This window comes from Puma concolor, chromosome D3 (genome assembly GCF_028749965.1).
Source record: "Puma concolor isolate L17-30 chromosome D3, mPumCon1.1.hap2, whole genome shotgun sequence".
Classification (NCBI taxonomy): domain Eukaryota; kingdom Metazoa; phylum Chordata; class Mammalia; order Carnivora; family Felidae; genus Puma; species Puma concolor.
In genome coordinates, this window is record NC_141678.1 from 18,480,680 (window position 1) to 18,500,425 (window position 19,746).

Consider the following 19,746-nt stretch of genomic DNA (forward strand, 5'->3'; position numbering starts at 1 on the left):
GTCGTTTCCTGGAGCTGGATCGTTGCATCCCAGCGGAGCTCTGAGCTAGGACACCCCGGGGCAAGATGGCGGTCGGGCCTCGGACGCTGCCCCGGGTCTGGCAGAGCTCGAGGGCACTGAGCTGAGGCGGCGGTAGCTTCGGCCCCGACCCGGAGCGCGGGGGCCTCGAGCGGATAAAGGTCTACGGCCTACGGGTAGCGAGTGGGAACAGGGTTGTGTGTTTTCCGAGTGGTGGGGGGACTTTGAAGGAGGTGGCCCTTTGGCCGGGTCCCTGCCTCCCCAAGTCGGAGGGCGGGTGCCGGGGGCTGACTTTCGTGCTCGGGGGGTTTCTCCGTAGCCGTTTCCATCCCTTTTCAGCTCTGGGGCGATAGGCCTTTATAGACAGGCTAATGCTGGGTGAAAAAGGTTTGTTATTGTTGTTGATGCCGAGGAAAGATGCTGGGCCTCTGGAGTCCCTCCCCCAAACCGGAGTTCAAATCCTATACTCGCTGTGTGACCTTGGGTGAGTTCCCTCACCTCTCCGAGCCTCGGTTTCTTCCTCTGTAAAACGGAGTCATTAGCTCGTTTCACAGAGGGAGCTTTGTAATACAAGTTTTGGTACCTGGCATTCAGCTCTCTCTGTAGAGGCAGCTGGTGTTAATGATTTCAATAAAGAAAAACTTGGTCGCAATTTGACTCTAACTTAGCCCTGTGGACAGCCTTGCACGTGCAGCTGTTTGTTTTTGCTGTTCCATGAGTGGGGCAGTCTCCAGGTCTTGTCGGTTTCACTTTAAATAATTGCTTTGGAGTTGGACGTGGCTTCAGATTCAGGAGTCTAGTGACCTCTCACAAGTCACGTTCCCTCTACGTTTCATTTGCTCTGTGTGAAGGTGGGATTGATGATAACACACACCTAGATAGGCAATAGCCTTCAATAAATGATAGCTGTTCTTATTAATAGCCTAAGTGCTATTGCCTGTTCTTTCAAAATTGGACCATTTGAGACCTTATAGAGCTGTTGAAAAGACAGACTGGGTAAATATCTGTACACTGCCTGATTCATGATCCGCCCTTAAATGGTGATGGTCACCACACCTGCCTGTCCAGCTGTTGGCATCAGAGGGGGAAAACCCTGTCGGGCTCAGCAGTTGATATATCTGGCCTTTCACCTTTGGATGATACTCTCTGGCCTCTTTCATAATTCTCCAGGAAATTGACCTCATCCAGGGAAGACTGATGTTGAGCAGATATCATGGGAATACAGACGTAGAGTCTGAGTCCTGTCTCTTAGTATTAAAATCTTGGCTCTGCCCATCACTGGCAGTCTAACATGGACTATGGGAGATACTAAGTGATCTCACAGGGTTGCTGTTCTTATGTAGAAGGGACATGACACATAGTGGGTACTTTAATCAACTTACTTTCCTTTTTGCTTTTTAAGTAATTTTGGTTAACCCAACCTCTTGGGTTTCTAATTTTTCCACCTATATCATTGTTTCCCCTAACTGGATTGTAAGTTTGTTTTTGGGGGGTTTTTTGGTTTTAAGTCTGGATGCTACAGTAAAGCCCAGTTACATGCTATCTGCTTTCAGATACTCCTTGTTAGTATTTTCCCACTTAATCCTAATCACAGCATCCTGACGACTAAATTGGGATACAAGAAGTGTAAATATTTCAGTTAATTCTTGTAGCACCCCTAGGAGGTAGGCACTATGATCCTCAATTTACAGATAAGGAATCTGAGGCCTAGAGAGGATAAATAATTTGGCCAAATGAGGTAGACTGAGAACTAAAAAGAACCAAGGGTACTCAATATGATCCAAGGTTTTTTTCTACTATACACAGCCTTTTCTTTCTTTGATTAAGTCAAAGTTTGTGTAATCTTTCATTACAGTTACTTCGAATACACACTTAAAAGACTTCATAATGTGTTTTGATTAATAAACTGGTAGATTTTAGATAGAAGAGGAGAATAAGAAGGAATTAGAAAAACTGCCAAGTACAGACTATTATACGGTGTAAACAAAACCAGCATATAGCATTGCTGAGGGGATGCTAATCTTAAGGAAGAGATCTTATCCTACGAGGCTGCTTGGGAGAAGTGAAAGTTTTGAGATAGCCTTTCAGGTACTTTGTCAGTTTGCATATGCTATCTCCTGTTTTTCCATTGAGAAGAGGCTCCTTCTTTTCATCACCCCTTCCCCCCCATCCTCCCCCTGCCCCCCCCCAAATGAGGGACTCTCTGCCTGTTAAGGAAGAATCATACCATTGTGCTCAGGGCTTGGGCCCTGTCTTCTGCAGCTCTCTGGAGCTTGAAGCTGTTAACCAATCTAAACAGGGCCATAGCCCAAGTGACAGGACTGGTGAATCTTAGTGCACCCAGGGATAGGACAAAATTTAATGGGGGAGGAACGTAAGGGCCCTTAGTGACTAGACAGATGAGAGCCCATACCGCAGAGTTAAGAAAAAAATTCTCACATCTGTACAAAGAATACGTCAATTAGACTTACTGTGTAATCTGTCAGCCACCTTGATAGGTATTTGACATAAATTGTCTCATTAAGGCAGAAAGGGTCTGAGACCTCTCCCTGTGGGGGCTGCATGGCAGAGCTAGAGACAGGCTCCAGCTGTGACTCGAAAGGCTGTGTGCCTCTCACAGTGCTGTGCTGCCTCACTGCATGCTTTCTGCAGAGAATTTGGAAAACGGACTAGTTCAGGAAGCAGAACTTCCCATCATTCCTCCACCTCCAAACAACCACTGTCTACATGTTGTTTTTCATTTCTTAGGCATAAATGTTTTTCATTAAAAAAATGCCACACATAACTTTCAATGGCTTCTTAACATGCCATTCCCCTCTGTTCGTGCTTAGTGCCATAAAGTGTGTGCGGCTTCAATTAGCTTCTTTGGGGTTATTTTCAATCTATTCCCTTTTAGCTGAAGGCCTGGGGAGGTACACTATAACATTTAAACATGAAGGGATGCCTGGGTGGCTCAGTCGGTTGAGCATCCCACTTCAGCTCAGGTCATGATCTCACGGTTCGTGGGTTCGAGCCCCGCATCAGGCCCTGTGCTGACAGCTCAGAACCTGGAGCCTGCTTCGGATTCTGTGTCTCCCTCTCTCTCTGTCCCTCCCCTGCTCATGCTCTGTTTCTCAAAAATGGATAAACGTTTAAAAAATTAAATCAGACATTAAGTAAAAATGAGAATACTAGTGTTTTAAACCAGAGGCACTTTTATTCAGTGTGGAAGATATATGATACCCTGCCTGTAAAACTTAACCCCGAATCTGGATTTTTCCTTCTGCTTCTGCCAGGAAGGACAAGCTCCTCTGAAGTGAGAAGCTGCCCTCGGCATAGTGAGTCCTGTGCAACATCACTAATGATTACCTGGCGTTTCTGTGTCACAGGCAGGTCCTCAGGTGAGCTATTCAGACTGCTGCTGGGCAGAAAGAACAAGTGATTCAGAAGACTGCTACCTTCTTCTCCCCTGCCTTCTTTCCTGCCTTCCTATGACCAGGTGGGCTCTGTTCATTTGTTTTGACAATTACCGATGAGAGACCCACATGTTGTTTAACAGATGCGAATCCGTGTTGAAAAGGGACCACAGAAGCCTCTCGGTATGTTGACATGGAAAGAGCCTTGAATGAGCTTTTTATTCCTGATGATCTTTTCATGTGGGCGCTGCTTTGAGGGAGGTAACATGGTAAAGGGATTGTTTTCCAGAAGTCTGGATTTCTGAGTAATCCCTTTGAATAATTTTGTCGGCTTGACTGCTTATATAGTTGGGATAGAATGACAAAGTTTTCAAGCATCCAAAGAAATCATTTCAGCGTGGGAGGCTCCACGGACCCATGTTGTGTGCTCTAGGCATAGCCAAAGCCACATCTTTGGGAAAAGATAGTGATTGGTGATTTAGATAAAAATGTAATGGACAGTTTAGACCCTCTGTCCAAAACATGCCAGTCAGTGGATGGACAGATTCTGCTCCGAAGTCCTTATCAGCCCTTGGCAGAATGGGAACAGTAAGGACAGCCGGGTAAGTTATACATAAAACCGAATGTATTCAACCTAACAGATTGTCTTGCATTTTGGACTCACACGTTTGGTTTTTTAGCGTTAAAATGGCTCTTTTTCCAAAAAAATAAAGTAAAATAAAATAAAAAATAAGGGCTTATTTTGTGCTGGGCACAAAGTAGATACCAGTAAATATTTGTCTAGTGAACAGAGAAATGAAGTAATGGTGACGGTAAATAATTATGTTCGACTTTTTTTCCCTTCAAGCCTGTACTTTGCAAAATAAATTTGACTGATCAGCTTTAGACTGCTCCAGAAAATTCAAATACCTAGGAATCTTTGACCTAGAGGATGCCTGGTTTGAATTAGAGCTTTATGGATGGAACCGGTTCATGCTTTGTTCATCTATTAAACAATTACAGAGCCCACACCCTGTGGCAGATGCTGTGCTCTTAAGAAGATGTGATTATTTAATGCAGGGAAAAGCACCGCTGGTCTAGATGAGGTGCATGAAAAGAGCCGATAGGAAGTTGGGACTTGTGCCAGGAGAGCTATTAGCCGCTGTGGAGGGAACTGAAGGGTCCTGAGTAGCTCTGCTGCTGCCCGAGTGCGTGCCCGCCCGCCCTTGGCTCGCGAGCCCCTTCCTGTGTGTGTTCTTCCTCAATGATCTACGTCAGCCACTCGCCGTTTTCCTTGCAGGGTTCGTGCAAACTTGCAAACATGTTCACCGTTTCTCAGACCTCGAGAGCGTGGTTCATCGATAGAGCCCGTCAGGCTCGGGAGGAAAGGCTGGTGCAGAAGGAGCGGGAGCGGGCGGCCGTCGAGATCCAGGCCCATGTTCGCAGTTTCCTGTGTCGGAGGCGACTGCAGAGAGAGATCCGGTGGGTGCTGGGAAATCCTCAGCACGTTGTCCCCTGTCCCCAGTTAATAGCAAGAAAAAATGGTGTTTTCTCCTACAGTTCTTGAAAAGCCTTCCAGCTGCTGTGAGCTCCTAATTTAAAATGTCTTTCCGCCTCCTTCCCCTCCTAGGAGAGAGATCGATGAGTTTTTTAAAGCCGATGACGTGGAGTCCAGTAAAAGAAGCGCACTTTGTATTTTTAAGATTGCCAGGAAACTGCTGTTCTTGTTCAGAATTAAAGAGGATAATGAGGTAAAATAATAATAGTGAACACTGTGCTCACCCATCTGCCAGGTCTTTTGAAAGTATTTTGCAAATATAATTCATTTAATCCTTATAGTGACGCTATAAGATAGATTCTGTTACCACCACATCCTGCCCTTTTTGTTTTCTTGGGACGTGTTTTGTGGGGATTACACCCAGTGCTTCTGAGAATCGTCACAATTCTTTTACATTGACCATGACAAGCACTCCGACTCAGATGCATACAGGAGTGAGGCAGGTTGGGCAACTGAGTGGAAGAAGCCATTTACAGGAGAAAACAACAAATTATAATAAGTAGGGGCACCAGGGTGGCTCAGTTGGTTGAACATCCAACTTTGCCTCAGGTCATGGTCACACAGTTCGTGGGTTTGAGCCCCTCATCGGGCGCTGTGCTGACAGCTCAGAGCCTGGAGCCTGCTTCGGGTTCTGTGTTTCCCTCTCTCTCTGCCCCTCCCCTGCTCATGCTCGCTCGCTCGCTCTCTCAAAAATAAATAAACATTAACAAAAAAGAAATAATAATCAGTAACTGGCAGGAGGTGGTGGTGATGGGGAATGATGACATCAGAGGGAGTTGATGGGGTATGTGGCATGGCCACTGAAGGGGGGCGGCCAGTCCTGGGCTCCAGCCGGTGGTGGACTGCTGTGAATTTTGAAGAGAGATGCTGGTGATCCTTGTACTCGTTTTTCTCATTTGTAAAAATTGGTAGCTAATTTGAAATTTCTTTTAAATCCTGTAAACCAAATGAAACGTGCTGGTTGCACTTTGGGGATTAGAATGATCAGCCTAGAAACGATTCCAGGAAGTAGCGAGTTGTCTGTAATAGTACTGACGGTCCCATCGAGGAGGGCCTCTGTGCTCCCAGGGGTTAGACGTTCATTACTGCTAAGCATCCCATTGTGCCAGAGTTTCTTCTAGGCAGTGGGGCCCCAGAAGGAAATGAGATGGGCAGGGTCTCTAACCCTGCGGAACATGTAGCCCAGAGAGAGGCAGGACTACACAGGCAGGAAGATGAGGACAGGCAGGTGCCGTGAGGTGACCCCTGTTGACGGAGGAAACTAGTCCAGAATGCTGAGGTGGCTGCCCGGGGCCATAGCACTTTGAAGGGTGGATCCAGGGCCGGTATAGACAGCGTAACGTGGTTTCCAGTTTCCACTTTCCTTCCTTTTGCATTTCAAGTTAAAAATGATGGCGTGACAGGTTGGGGAAAAAGTCCGTGTCTGTGGTGCTTACAGAGTGGCCACCGGGAGAGCGTGACCCAGGGAACAGCTGCTAGCCCGCAGGAGCACAGGCCCAGATTGCCGGGTTGATTGTGTTTTTTCCAAAGGCACCCCTGGCTGAAACCACGTGTAGGGCTCCTCCAGCCTGTGGGCCACCAATTTGAGAACCTTACGTTGGCCTTTCTGATCCCCAGTTTCCACATCTATAAGGGGGAATTCAATATGATCACGTCCGTGAGTCATCTGGCGTCATGTGAGTCCTGCACGTGCCAGGTACCCACGGAACGCTTGCTGCTTTCCCATTTCAATGTGGCTTGCAGAAACGTGTAACCCCCATCCTTCCTCTTCGCAGAGATTTGAGAAGTTGTGTCGCTGCATCCTGAGCAGCATGGATGCTGAGAACGAACCCAAGGTAAGCAAGACGGGGGCTGGGAAGTCTCCCACAAGCTCTCAGGCCGATCTCTTTGGTTCTGAAAGTTCCTGCTAAGTGTTACGATTTTGTTAGGTCGGACTTTGCATACGTGGACACACACACCTGCCTAATAAGTAATGAATTGAAAACATTACCGCAGTGCAACTGGTTTTCTTAGTCTTTTCGTTATCCAAGGACTGCGTTCTCCTCTGACCTCTTAGGATGGTAAATTCCCTCACTAGGCTATTTTACCTGTGGGTTTAGTGTTCAGATAAGTCGTACTCCCTGTTTATTCACCTGATCATTCCCACTGCCTTCCCCAGCGCTGGACCTAGTGAACTTGTCCTGTCCCCGTAGCTAGAACATATGTAATTTGGCCCCCGTTTCTGCCCATTACATTTCTCTTTCTCCTGCTTGTAGGTGTGGTATGTGTCCTTGGCTCTTTCCAAGGATCTCACCCTCCTGTGGATTAAACAGATCAAACACATTCTTTGGTGTTGCTGTGAGTTTCTTGAGCAGCTCAAGGTAAAAACAGAACAAGACACCTGTAAATGTATCCTTTTCATTGTAAATATATTCCCTCTCATTGGAGGCCTTTAGAGTATATCTTGAGAGTCCTCAAGATTCCATCATAGGTTATTTCTTTGGAAGTTTATCAGAGTCTAGTAAAGAATTATTAGCACCCCTGTTCTAGGAGAGAGCAAGCTAGATAACCGTTATCAGTATGAGTCCTTCTTTTCATGTATAACATTCTGAACATTGGCTTATGCTCACCACAGTCTTGACACCCAGAAATCTGTTGCCTTTCTTTTTATTCTTTTGAAATAATAGATAATTTATCATTTACATTATACTAGTCAGGCTTCTTGTTACAAGTGCAGAAACCCAGGGCACCTGGGTGGCTCCGTCAGTTAAACGTCTGACTTCAGCTCAGGTCATGATCTTGCGGTTCATAACTTCATGCCCCGCATCAGGCTCTGTGCTGACAGCTCAGAGCCTAGAGCCTGCTTCGGATTCTATGTCTCCCTCTCTCTCTCTCTCTGCTACTTCCCCTACTTCCCCTGCCTGCCTCTCTCTCTCTCTCTCTCTCTTTCTCTCAAAAATAAACAAACATTAAAAAAAATTTTTTAACTAAACAAGTGCAGAAATCCAACATGTGCAGCTCCTAATACATACAAGCTAAGCAAGAAGGAGAATATTTTTTTTAAATGTTTATTTATTTTGGGGGGACAGAGGATCTAAGATGTGTTCTGTGCTGACAGCAGAGACACCGGCATGGGGCTTGAACTCACAAACTGAACCATGAGATTGTGACCTGAGCCGAAGTTGGATGCTCAACCGACCAAGCCATCCAGGTGCCCCGAGAATATTTTTTATAGAATATTCTCTGTAATGTGGCAGCCAGGGATGACCAGAGCCAGGAGCTTCTAGGATTCTCCCTCATCCCTTTCTCTCCTCTCTGCTCCCTTTTGGAATCGCTTTGTTCTCTCCTGTTGTAATCACAGTAGTTCTGGCCTCACATCCTCACTCTTATCTTGACCAAAGAGAAAAGGGAGGCCTCTCCCACTAGTTTAGGAATCAGAGAGGACAGTAAAGGCCCAGTGTTGTCCTGGTCACAACCTCAAACTGGTCACAGTGGCAAGAGGGGGGAAGGTACTGCCACTGGCCCTTCTGGTCCTGTGCCCACCCTTGTGTTATGAGACGGTGGGCAGGGGTGTGAGTGGTTGCAAACAGTGGACATTTTCACCTCGCACATTGGGGGAGAGGTTTCAGGGGCAGAGGCTTGACTCAGGTGGGAGCTGAGTGATGGAGCAGATGTCCCCAGAGCCCCCATATCTCTAGCCATCTCTCTCAGGGCACTTGTGATTGACTCTCCTGGCCTTGACCTGGCAGCAAGCATGAATTATGATTATGATAATCAGTATTACATAGAGTTACCTGTGTGTCAGGCCCTGTTCTTGGTGCTTTGTCTACATTAATCCGTTCATTTTTAACACAACCCTATGAAGAAAGCAATGTTACCACCCATAGTCAGCAGCTGAGGAACTGGGGGACAGAGAGGGTAAGCAGCTTGCCCTAACTCACACATCTAGCCAGTGGTCAAGCAGGGAGTCTGAGCCCAGAGTCCCCGTCACGTTCAGTTGCATTTCTACTCTGCTGCTCCAGTGAACGTATGTCCATACATCCATCCATCCGTGTACACAGCAGGCCAGCTCCAGTCAGCTTGCTTCCCAAGAATTCTCATTCTCCATTCCCGAGAGTATTTCAGATTCCGTGCTCGAGGATTCGTGTGCCAGAATCCCTGTCCCTGAACTCCCAAAGTGGTCATTCCCCGAGAGTAAAAGAATAAACTCGGACGGTCCTGACTTGCCGATTGGTGGCAGAGTGCATCCAGGCAAGTTGTGAGTGGCTGCTCCGCTGTCGGACATATGACTTCATCTCAGTCTCTGTTGTTTCCAGCCTGAAATCTTACAGGACTCCAGACTCATCACGCTGTACCTCACGATGCTTGTCACCTTCACAGACACTTCAACATGGAAAATCCTCCGCGGAAAAGGTCTGTGGGACTGGCTTCAAAATCTTTCCCAAGTAGCATTTGCATAGAGACCTTGGGGACCTTTTCTCCTTTTTAAGAAGCATTTTCACTGCCATAAGCCTCAGGGGGGGCCCTGAAAGCATACCAATGAAGATGCCCTTGATGTTTCCATCAGATAGCATTGTAATATCCAGAATACATTCAGGATTGTGTGTTCTAATCTCTCCTTTGAATTTACGTTTAAAGGCACAGTCCCCCTGAGCTCATTTTTTAAAACTCCCATAGCACCTCAGCCTCCAAGTGACGATATTCACTCAAGCCTTGTCATTCGTGTCACAATCATTGGGCAGCAAATAATTCTATTTTGTCCATAAGATTTGCATCATGAAGCTGCCTCCTCCCTCAGATGCCGTACTGAGCCTTCCGTGTTTTGTCCGTTCACTTTGTCCATCCGCTCTGCAAATGGCCTTCTCCATGCCACATTCTGTGCGGGCACTGGAGATACAGAGAAGGCCGCTGCCCTCGGGCTTCAGGTGCCAAAGACTGCCGTGTGCCCGCCCGCCCTTCACAGAACTGGAGAGTCTGGTGAGGGAGATAGACGCTAAAGGGAAGTCCCATACCTGTGACTATATGCGAATATAGGAAGGACTTACACGTGAACACACGCATGTCATGACGACCGTGTGAAACATAGCGCTCGGAAGGAAGACTACGGAGAAACAAGAACGTTGAGCGGATCCGGGAGGCCCTGCCTCCTTGTGTCTGGGACTCAGGCTCTCCCGCCGAAGTGATGTCTGAGTGAACAGCTGGAGGGAGAGTTGGGGTTCGCAGAGCCAAGGGGGAGGACTTTGAGAACAGAGGCAACTGTGCAAAGGCTCCTGGCCAGAAAAGAGGGGTTATTTTAAGGCGTGGGCTGTGGGGGGGGGGGGGGATCATTTAAATCTTGGGGAGTTCTGGCCTTGAGTTCCAAGGTGTCTGTCTCCCAGCGGGGAGAGGCGGTGGCCACAGAGAGCAAACGGTGCTAGGCCCTCAGAGGGAATTAGGAAAGGTGCGACAGGTGCTCAGAGGCTGGGGACATTACTTCTGGCTGAGGGAGATCATAGGACCCATCACCTAAGAGGTGACACTTGAGCTGGACCTTCCAGGAGAGTGGATTCTGGAGTTCATCCTCTCCCTGTGCCTGATACCAGGCTGAAGGGGAGTAAGAAAACAAGCCACCAAAATGACGGCCTCGGGCCTGGGGTGTGCTATAAACAGTTCACGGTCAGGCCAGTGCCTTTTCTCTCACACGTCTTTCTTCATTCAGGGGAGAGTCTTCGACCAGCCATGAACCACATCTGTGCAAATATAATGGGACATCTCAACCAGCATGGATTCTATCCTGTGCTGCAGGTTTGTGAGTGCGTCCCCGAACACGTGACCTCTCTCTTCGGTACCTGAACTTGAATTTTCACAGCTGATTTTGGCATTACCTGGTGCCCTCTTCACAGAAGCCTTTTTGCAGGAGGAGTTTAATGCTCAGCGTCCTGTCCCTTCCCCCACCTTGAGTCGCTTGTGGTCTGTGTCGAGGGAGGACAGTGGCACTGGGGTCCCTTAGTTGTGCTACATCTTTGGCTGCAGAAATGACTCAGCCGCTGACACTTAAAGTCGAGAGGGGAGGCCTCAGGATTTGATTCCCTCGGGTTCCTTCTTGGGTGAAGTCTGGAGTTAGCTTTCTTGCTGTGTCCTCAAACACCCTTCTGTCCACACCACCCCTGTTGTGCCGGCTCACACACCCGGGGAAATAAATGCCGGAACTCTAATCGCTGTTTAAAAGCGGTTTGGAATTCTCGGGTTTAGAAGTAGCATTGATTGAACCCTTCCTTCTGCCCGGCGCTGAGATGGGCTCCTTCCTGATCGGGTTTCCTCTTCTCACATGAACCCTGGGAGGCGGTGTGACGGCCGAAGGTGGTGCCGTCAGCAGCACGTCTCTGTGAGGAATCTTCTACTGGATGCCAGAATGTAGGAGTAGCATACGTATGAAATTTTAAGGGTGGTAGTCTTTTTATTGGCTGTAAACTTTTTTGGCTGTTTCTTATTTTAAAAATTTAAACACAATATTTAGAGAGACAGTGGTATAATGAAGGAGATACCCTTTACTTTGCTCTCCCTTCACTTTTGGAAAACATTCTAAATACAGGTTTTTTTGTTTTTTTTTTATCTGAAGCATTCATTTTACTTCTGTGCTGCTTTTTTACGTACAAGTGACTGTAGGTTGGCATCGGCCCCTGACCAGTTAAAATGTTCTTTTTCAGATGCTGTTAACCCGTGGCCTGGCAAGACCCCGGCCTTGTCTGTCCAAAAGCACTTTAACTGCGACCTTTTCTCTCGCACTGCGGTAAGTAACTCCAGCTGAGGGGCTGGCGTGCTTCCGGAAACTTCCTCCTCTCGCTTTCCCTTCCTCCTGTTCCTCATGTTACGTGTGGGGGCTTGCCTGTTCTGTTCTGTTCACAGACAGGGTGCATCTGTGGCAGCTCTTCTGTCTGTGCCCCTGAATTTTTTGCATCGCAATTTGAAGGAAGCTTTTCAAAGCGAATTGCTTTCATTGTGCCAAGGACCCAAGACCCAAGCATTTTTCCTTTTGAGCTTTTTAATTGATAAGATAGAGAACCCCTTGAGCTGGAAAGGGCCCGGCGAAAGGCAGAGTAGAGGGTGAAGGGAGTAGTGTTGTGAGCCCAGGTTTAAAATGTTAAAATCTGGGCCGCCTGGGTGGCTCAGTCAGTTAAGCATCCAACTAATGGTTCCAGCTCAGGTCGTGATCTCACAGGTTAGTGAGTTCAAACCCCACATTGGGCTCTGTGCTGATGGTGCAAAGCCTGCTTGGGATTCTCTCAGTGTCTGTCTGCCTCTCTCTCTCTCTCTCTCTCTCTCTCTCTCTCTCTCTGCCCCTCCCCCTCTCTCTCTCTCTCTCTCTCTGCCCCTCCCCCACTCACACTGTCTTTGTCTCTCTCAAAAATAAATAAATAAACTTAAATAAATAAATAAAATACAATAAAATGTTAGAATTTGGAGGCTCAGGGAGGTTGTGCTGTTTGCCTTCACTTAGATTGGAGATACAAAATACATAAGCTAAGTACTTCCATATAGAAATTATGCCTGCAATTCTGAGAATTACCAAGTGCACAAAGCTGTGTCTGTGACTGGGTCCAGAACCTTCTTAAACTGTTGAGAGGAGCACAGACTTGGGGGAGATGTTAATATGATAACTTGATCATCTTAATCCCCAAGATAATAATAACTTTGGGCAGGGGGAGTGTTATGGTCAAACCAGTGACGTAAAGCTCCCTGCCCTGCCCCCCTTTGCTAATCCACAGGGCACTTTACTGCAGAGAGCTCTTGACAAGTCCTAAGGTCTAAGAACCTTTGGGCCTGTTTAATCCGGTGCCAGCCCAAACATATCTGAATACCCAAACATCTGAATACCCCCACCTAAGTTTTCACTGGTGGAACGTGTCTATTGGTGTCCCATGGACTCCTTTCCTGTGGAATACCAGTTAGCAAACGATGGTCTAGAGATTGGTTGGTAAACTTTTTCTGCAAGGGGCCCGCTAATACATATTTTCGGTTCTGTGGTCCATGCAGTGTCGGTCACAACCACCCTGCTGGTGTGGCACAAAGCACCTATAGATGATACGTACACAGAGGAGAATGGCCATGTTTGAACAAAACTGTATTTGCAAAAATAGGCAAGGGGCAGAATTTGGCCTGTGAGCCATTTTTGCCACTCCTGGTCTAGACTGTGCTTTCCACTAACCATTAGCCACCTGGGGTTTAAATAGACATATATTAAAATTAAGAATTCAGTTCCTTGCAGCGTCTGGGTGGCTCAGTTGGTTGAGCATCTGACTCTTGATTTCTGCTCAGGTCATGATCCCAGAGTCATGGGATCGAGCTCTGCATCTGGCTCCATGCTAGGTGTGGAGCCTGCTTAAGGTTCTCTCTCTCCCTCTGCCCCCCGCTCACATTCTCTCTCTCTCCCTCTCTTTAAAACTGAAACTAAAATTAAAATTAAAAACAAAAAAAGAATTCAGTTCCTCGGTTGCATTAGCCACGTCTCAGGTGCTTCGGGACTACGTGTGACTGAGCAGTGACAGCCTTATTGGACCACACAAAGAAGAAACATTTCCACCATCACGGAAAGTTCTGTTGGACAAGGCTGGTCTAGAGCAGCCTTCTCTGTAATGAGAACCACATTTAAAAAGACCAGAAATAAGGGGAAATTATTTAAATCGATATATCCAAAATATAATCGTTTCTACATGTAGTCAGTCTTTTAAATTCTTTATTTTAGTTAAAATTAACTTGGGGCACCTGGGTGGCTCAGTCAGTTAAGTGTCTGACTTCGGCTCAGGTCACGAACTCACCGTTGGTGGGTTTGAGCCCCGCATCGGGCTCTGTGCTAACAGCTCGGAGCCTGGAGCTGCTTCAGATTCTGGGTCTCCCTCTCTCTCTCTGCCCCTCCCCCGCTTGCACTCTGTCTCTCAAAAAGAAATAATAAACATTTAAAAAAATTAATAATTTATTTCTTTTCATACTGAGTCTTCAAAGCCTGGTGTGTATTTTACCCTTAAAGCCTACCTGCATCTGAACTAACCACATTTTAAGTGGTCGGGAGCCACACGTGGCTACTGGCCACTGCGTTGGACAGCCCATTTCTAGAAGCGAGATCCTTAAGAGAGAGGAGCAGGGGTCTGCCAGTGATGCTGTAATTAGTTACAGAAGTAGACCAGATCATCTAGTAAACAAACACACCTTCCTTTCAGACTCTGAGAGGAGTCGTATTTAATGAGTCCTAAGACATAGGTGCAAACAGGTTTTCCAGCGGCAGGTGTCCTGTATCTGCTCTCTCTGAGTCACTTTCTGGAGCAGTTCGTTCCAGCCTCGCCCACTCTCCCCCTTGTCAGAGGCAGGGAATCGTTGACACGCAGGTGCCTGAGCTCCAGGGCACAGGGCCGCTCTGCCGCCCTCCTCTGTCTCCTGAGAACAGAAGTCTTCCCTTCCGTTCCAACGTCCCTCCCCCGCCCAGAGTGTTGTAATTCAAGAGTGATTCACCGAGAGGGTCACATCCAGCCATTCCGTCATGTTCCTTCTCCTTTAAGAATGTGGTAGCCTCCATCATTTAGATTTTTTCACTCTGTACGTTAGAGTCCGTTGGCTCACCCTGAAGGCCAGGCGGCTCTGAAGCCTTTTCCTTAAGTAGTGTCCTTTTCCCTCTCTGAGTATTTGAATGTAATTGAACATGGCCAGGACCTTTTAAAACAAAATACCTAGTGGTTTTGTCACAGTAGGATATACTGTTGAAAGTCTGTAAAATCATAAACGTTAGGTTCAGACGTGATCACTAAATCCTATGATGCAAATAGCCAACATTCATGGGCCACACAATTGTTTTAAGATTTATACCCACATTAACTGACTCCTCACCACATTCTCTAATCTTAGTTTTATAAATGAAGAAGTTAAGGCCCAGAGAGGTTAAGGCATGAGCAGGGCCCTGGTCACACAGCAGGGAGTGACAGGGCCAGGAGTTGAACCCAGGCTATCCTGACCTCAGAGCCCATACTCTCTACTCCTCGTTCTTTATTCTTGTCTCACATATTGGGCACAATTTTGTATTCCAAGAGCAACATATATTGAATCCATGGCACATGGAACCTTCTCAAACTTGCCTTGTTCCATTCATTCCCCAGGCCCCCGTTTTGCCCAGACTCGGTTTCTGTTTTTTTCCCTTGTGCCTGTCCAGCTCCCTGGTTGCAGCGTAAACTCTGTACTGGTGGGGACTGTGCAGCGAACGTCTCCTTTACCATCCTTCCCTGCCATGCCAAACACTGAGGCCACACATAAGGCCACATCCTGAGACCTAGCAGGACGTCTGCAGAATTTGTCCCCCAAGGGGGCTCAGGTGCAACAACTGCGAGGCTAAAGGAAGTGTTTTGTTTTGTTTTTTAGAGTTTATTTATTTTGAGAGAGAAAGAGTGGGGGAGGGACAGAGAAAAGGAGGGGGAGAGAGAATCCCAAGCAGGCTGTGTGCTGTCGGCACGGAGCCCGACACAGGGCTCGAATTCACGAACCATGAGGTCATGACCTGAGCTGAAACCGAGAGTCAGATGCTTAACTGACTGAGCCCCCCAGGCGCCCCTAAGGGAGGTTTTTGATGACCTCATGCAGAGGTGTACGTAACAGGGCACCAAGGGAAACCGAGCATCTAGTACGTATGTGTGATCTTTTGAGACCAGATGTCCCCGTTTTCAGCCTTGAGTTTTCCTAGACGTCCTGTGAGGCGTAATTTCAAGGGAGTTGGGGGCGTTGGCAGAGTGGTTCTTTGGTCCCGGGGCAACATGCAAACCCATGTGAATAAGGCGATCTGTCTGTGTCTAGCCCTGTGATTGCTGCACAATTTTCAGACAGTCTGCTTCGGCCATTCCTCATCCACATCATGTCTGTGCCTGCTCTCGTGACTCACCTCAGCACAGTGACCCCTGAGGTAAGTGGCTCTCTGGTTCCCCACCCCCAGTCCATTTTTGCCATTCTTCTTAGAGAGTAAAATGTTTTCTCCCTTCATTCCCACCTCTTCTCCTGACACTTCTACTAAGGCAGGAGCTGTTAGCGGCCTTGTTAGCGGCCGAGAGAGCCAGGTCCTCATCTTTGTTCATTTTCTTCCTGGCCATTGAGAGCATGTTGGGCATCTAGGTGTTGATGTGCAAGCGACCAAGTTCATGCTCCAGTGGGAAATTCTTCCTGTCGGCTCCCGCTCTGACAGTCTGCAATTGTTTGCAGCGCCTCACCGTTTTAGAATCTCATGACATGCTTCGTAAATTCATCACATTTTTAAGAAACGAAGATCGATGCCGTGACGTATGTGAAAGCTTAGAAGGATGCCATACGCTTTGTCTCGTGGGTGAGTATCTGTGGCTGGGCATCAGGAGAAGCCCAAGTGTGTTTGCTTTTTACTGTTCTGGGGATCATGAGTTGTTTTTAGTAACGCTTGGAAGTACCTAACGATAAAAGACATGCAGTTAGATACATAAAATAGACACGTAGAATTGAAAACTGATGGAAAATATAGCCAGCTGGCAACCTGGCTGAGTGAAAAATGTTAAATTTTGGCCCTCAGCTTCCTGGCGTCCAAGAGAAGGATGAAAATGGGATGAGTCACCTGGGTAATTGTCATCTCAAAAGAGAAGGGAGGGCACAGCTGGGTGGTGTTTAGATCAGAGCAGAGCCTCGTCATCTATTTTACGTTTTCCTTGTAAGTAGAGAAGGGACAGAAGCGAATGGGTAGAGCGTAATTCTCATCACTTAGAAGAGGTTTTTTTTAATGGAGAAAAAGGTCCTTGGGGCTAAATTTTAAGGGAGTTCGTGGTGAGTAACTTCGGTGAACGCTGAACAAGAGTGACTTCCTAGGACATTCAGGTGTCCTTCCAAAGGTCATTTCTTACATTGACTCTCGATTCTCAAGTTTTAGTGTCGTATTGAAGTGTTATATGCTAACTAAAGTTCACACACGTCTGCGTATGAGTCTGCCTGTCATCCTCACGGCAAGAGTGGGGATCATTATTCCAATCTTCTAGATGAGGAGACGGATTCGAGAGTTGAGGGTCGCACAGCTCCTCTGTGGCAGGGCCAGGGTTTGAAGCCAGGTGCGACACGGAGCAGCCCCGGCACTGCCAGCTGCCAGGTGCCTCTCCACGTGGGATTTCTTCCTGCACCTGGACGTGACTGCGGGAGCCCCAGGCGGAGAGCGGGGCTGCGAGGTGACGAAGCGGGTCTGCCCGGGCTCCTTGCACTCAGCCTTCTCTCTTTGCAGGCAACCTTCTGCAGTTGGGCTCCCTCAGCCCCAAGGTGTTAGAGGAAGAGACGGATGGGTTCGTGAGTTTGCTCACCCAGATGCTGTGCTACTGTCAGAAGTACGTGTCCCAGAAGAAATCCAACCTGACGCACTGGCACCCCGTCCTCGGCTGGTTCTCCCAATCTGTGGACTATGGGTAAGTCCCAGGGCAAATCACTGCCTTTCTTGTCTCCTGCCTGTCTCTCACCACCTCCCCCTTCTTCCTTCCATCTTTCTTCCGGCTTCTGTTGTTTTGTTTCTGGTTGCAAAAGTAATATATATTCACTGGATAAAATCTAGATAAGACCAAAAGAAAAAAAACCATCCCATTGTGCTACTACCCAGAGACAACCGTGTGAACGTCCCTTCAGTTTCTTTTTTTTACCTGTAAATATCAACAGGTTTTTTGTTTTTTTTTTTTTTTAAGTTTATTTATTTTGAGAGAGAGCATGCACATGTGTGGGGCAGGGACAGAGAGAGAGGAGGAGAGAGAGAGAATCCCAAGCAGACTTGACACCATCAGTGCAGAGCCCGATGTGGGGCTTGAACCCACAGCCTGTGAGATCGTGACCCGAGCCGAGATCAAGAGTCGGGCGCTCAACTGACTGAGCCACCCAGGCGCCACTCAATAGTTTTTTGTTGTTGGTTTTTTTTTGAGATCATTTATTTTGTATTTCATTCTTTAGTAAATTGTGAACCTTATCTGTCAACCCTATTTTTTCTTTTTCAGTATCACTTTTCCTGACTCCCTAGACTGCCATATTTTGGAGGTGATTAAGAAAGCCCCGTAACTGAAAGGGGATAGAGGTCACCTCAGATCCTTTTCAAGAGGTGGAATATAAATTTAAAATTTTGTAACTAAAGGACTCAAAAACGTTAAAAGCGCTAGGCTCAAAGAGAGAGATTAAGTAAACAGCATCACAGATTTGAAAGCAGAACAAGCCTTCTGGGCTGAGATGAGGCAGGTCTTGGGAGTGAAGGTGGCTAGAGCTTCCGGCTCTTTTCCTGTTCAGATAGCTGCCTGGATCCCTGGCAGATGTCCTTGAAACAAAGAGTGAGGGCCAGGGGAGGAAATCCCAGGATAGTCTCCCTTTTCCTCCTACCAGAGTGCCATCCGGTTGAAAAGACAAATGGCCAGCCCGTGACGGGCCCCAGTGTGATAGCCCAGCCTGAGCAGAATGGGGCAGGTGTGTTGTGGCCTCAGGAAGGATGTTCTGGGAGGCAGGAGGGGCGGGGGGGGGGGGGGGCAGCAGTGGGCAACCTGGTCTGCTCTGAGTGGATTTGGACAAGCCCCTTTACCCTGCTCTCCTTGCCCGAAACCCGGGGATGATTTTCACAGTCTCTCGGAGTGTGTTGTTTCAGAGGATTGAAGGAGATATAAGGTACGTGAAGGGCCTGCCTCTAGGCCTGGCTCAGGCTCATGGGTGGTGGCTGTTTCCACTGTGGTGCCGGGAGCCAGGGGAGCCCTCATAGGATCTTAAGCCGGGAGGTGATGAAGGCGGATTTCAGGAGTGTGAGTCTGACGCTAGGGCTGCGGCGTGGAGCGGGGAGACTTTCAGGAGGTTGGGGGTCGTGGAGACTCGCGGGCCAGGCCTGCGGGCTGGATGTGAAGAAGAGGCCAGTGCAGCAGACGGCAGATGGCTTTTGTCGACTGAATGGTAAATGGGGTGGGGTCAGAACAGAGAGAGGGCATGACTATGGCAGGTGGAGCCTGCGGCCCTGGGGCGAGCAAGGATGCTGTTGGCGGCACGGGAGGCCTGGGTGGGGTGGCAGAGAAGGCAAAGAGGCCAGCGCCTTATGCATCTAGGCCCCCTTTTTCGTATCCTCTTACTCGCCATGTCGAGTGGCAGGTTGTAGCCACCCCTCCAAGCGGAAGGCCCGCTGGGGAGCTGAGCGGGCTCTCCCCGGCCATCCGTCAGGCGGAGCTGACAGCACCGGTCTCCTGCTCTCTCGTAGCCTTAACGAGTCCATGCCCTTGATCACCAAACAGCTGCAGTTCCTGTGGGGGGTGCCTCTGATCCGGATCTTCTTCAGTGACATCCTGAACAAGAAGCTTCTGGAGAACCAGGAGCCAGCCCACGTGCAGCCGGCATCCCCCCAGAACGTGCTTCCCGTGAAGAGTAAGTGGCTCAGGGGGGGCCGACCCTGTGGCTCTGCCTGGCTCGGGGGCCGCTCCTGCTGTCCCTGTGTGCCTTCTCCCCTCTGTTTCTGTGACGCTCGGACTTCTCCCACAAGGGTTTTAAGACCACTAAGCCAAGTTCACATTCAGCAAAACAGCAATAGAAAATCTTCAGGAATAGAAAACAAGGACCAGGGAAGTAGCAGTAGGTGAACAAAACCGAGGTCGTATATAGAGAAGAGTGTCCACAGATGGGTGTGCCACAAGGGCCATGGTGGTTGTCTCTGGACTTCCATTTGGCTCTGAATTTCTAGTAGCTAAAATGAAAAGGGGGGTGGGGATCTTTTCTTACTCTTCCCTAGCAGGAAGAAAGAAGGCCCGTTTCTTAAATTTAAAATTTTTTTTAAGTTTATTTATTCTGAAAGAAAGAGAAAAAGCA

The 19,746-nt window shown here is 48.0% G+C and overlaps 1 protein-coding gene across 5 annotated transcripts in view; it reads left to right on the forward strand.

The window, feature by feature from the left end:
- The first annotated feature begins 32 nt into the window (after positions 1–32).
- Positions 33–19,746, forward strand: part of UBE3B (ubiquitin protein ligase E3B) — a 53,085-nt gene continuing 33,371 nt past the window's right edge. The window contains exons 1-13 of one of the 5 annotated variants that reach the window (XM_086681919.1): positions 33–179; positions 3,294–3,398; positions 4,693–4,874; positions 5,023–5,143; positions 6,726–6,785; positions 7,206–7,310; positions 9,246–9,342; positions 10,628–10,713; positions 11,616–11,698; positions 15,739–15,844; positions 16,138–16,258; positions 17,168–17,345; positions 19,145–19,308. In XM_086681919.1, the coding sequence (XP_086538045.1) occupies positions 4,714–4,874; positions 5,023–5,143; positions 6,726–6,785; positions 7,206–7,310; positions 9,246–9,342; positions 10,628–10,713; positions 11,616–11,698; positions 15,739–15,844; positions 16,138–16,258; positions 17,168–17,345; positions 19,145–19,308 (1,282 nt within the window). In that variant the 5' untranslated portion in view covers positions 33–179; positions 3,294–3,398; positions 4,693–4,713. Of the gene's footprint in view, positions 195–3,293; positions 3,597–4,692; positions 4,875–5,022; positions 5,144–6,725; positions 6,786–7,205; positions 7,311–9,245; positions 9,343–10,627; positions 10,714–11,615; positions 11,699–15,738; positions 15,845–16,137; positions 16,259–17,167; positions 17,346–19,144; positions 19,309–19,746 lie in introns of those variants that run through there. The other 4 variants (XM_086681918.1, XM_086681920.1, XM_086681917.1 and 1 more) reach the window with 4 other exon arrangements.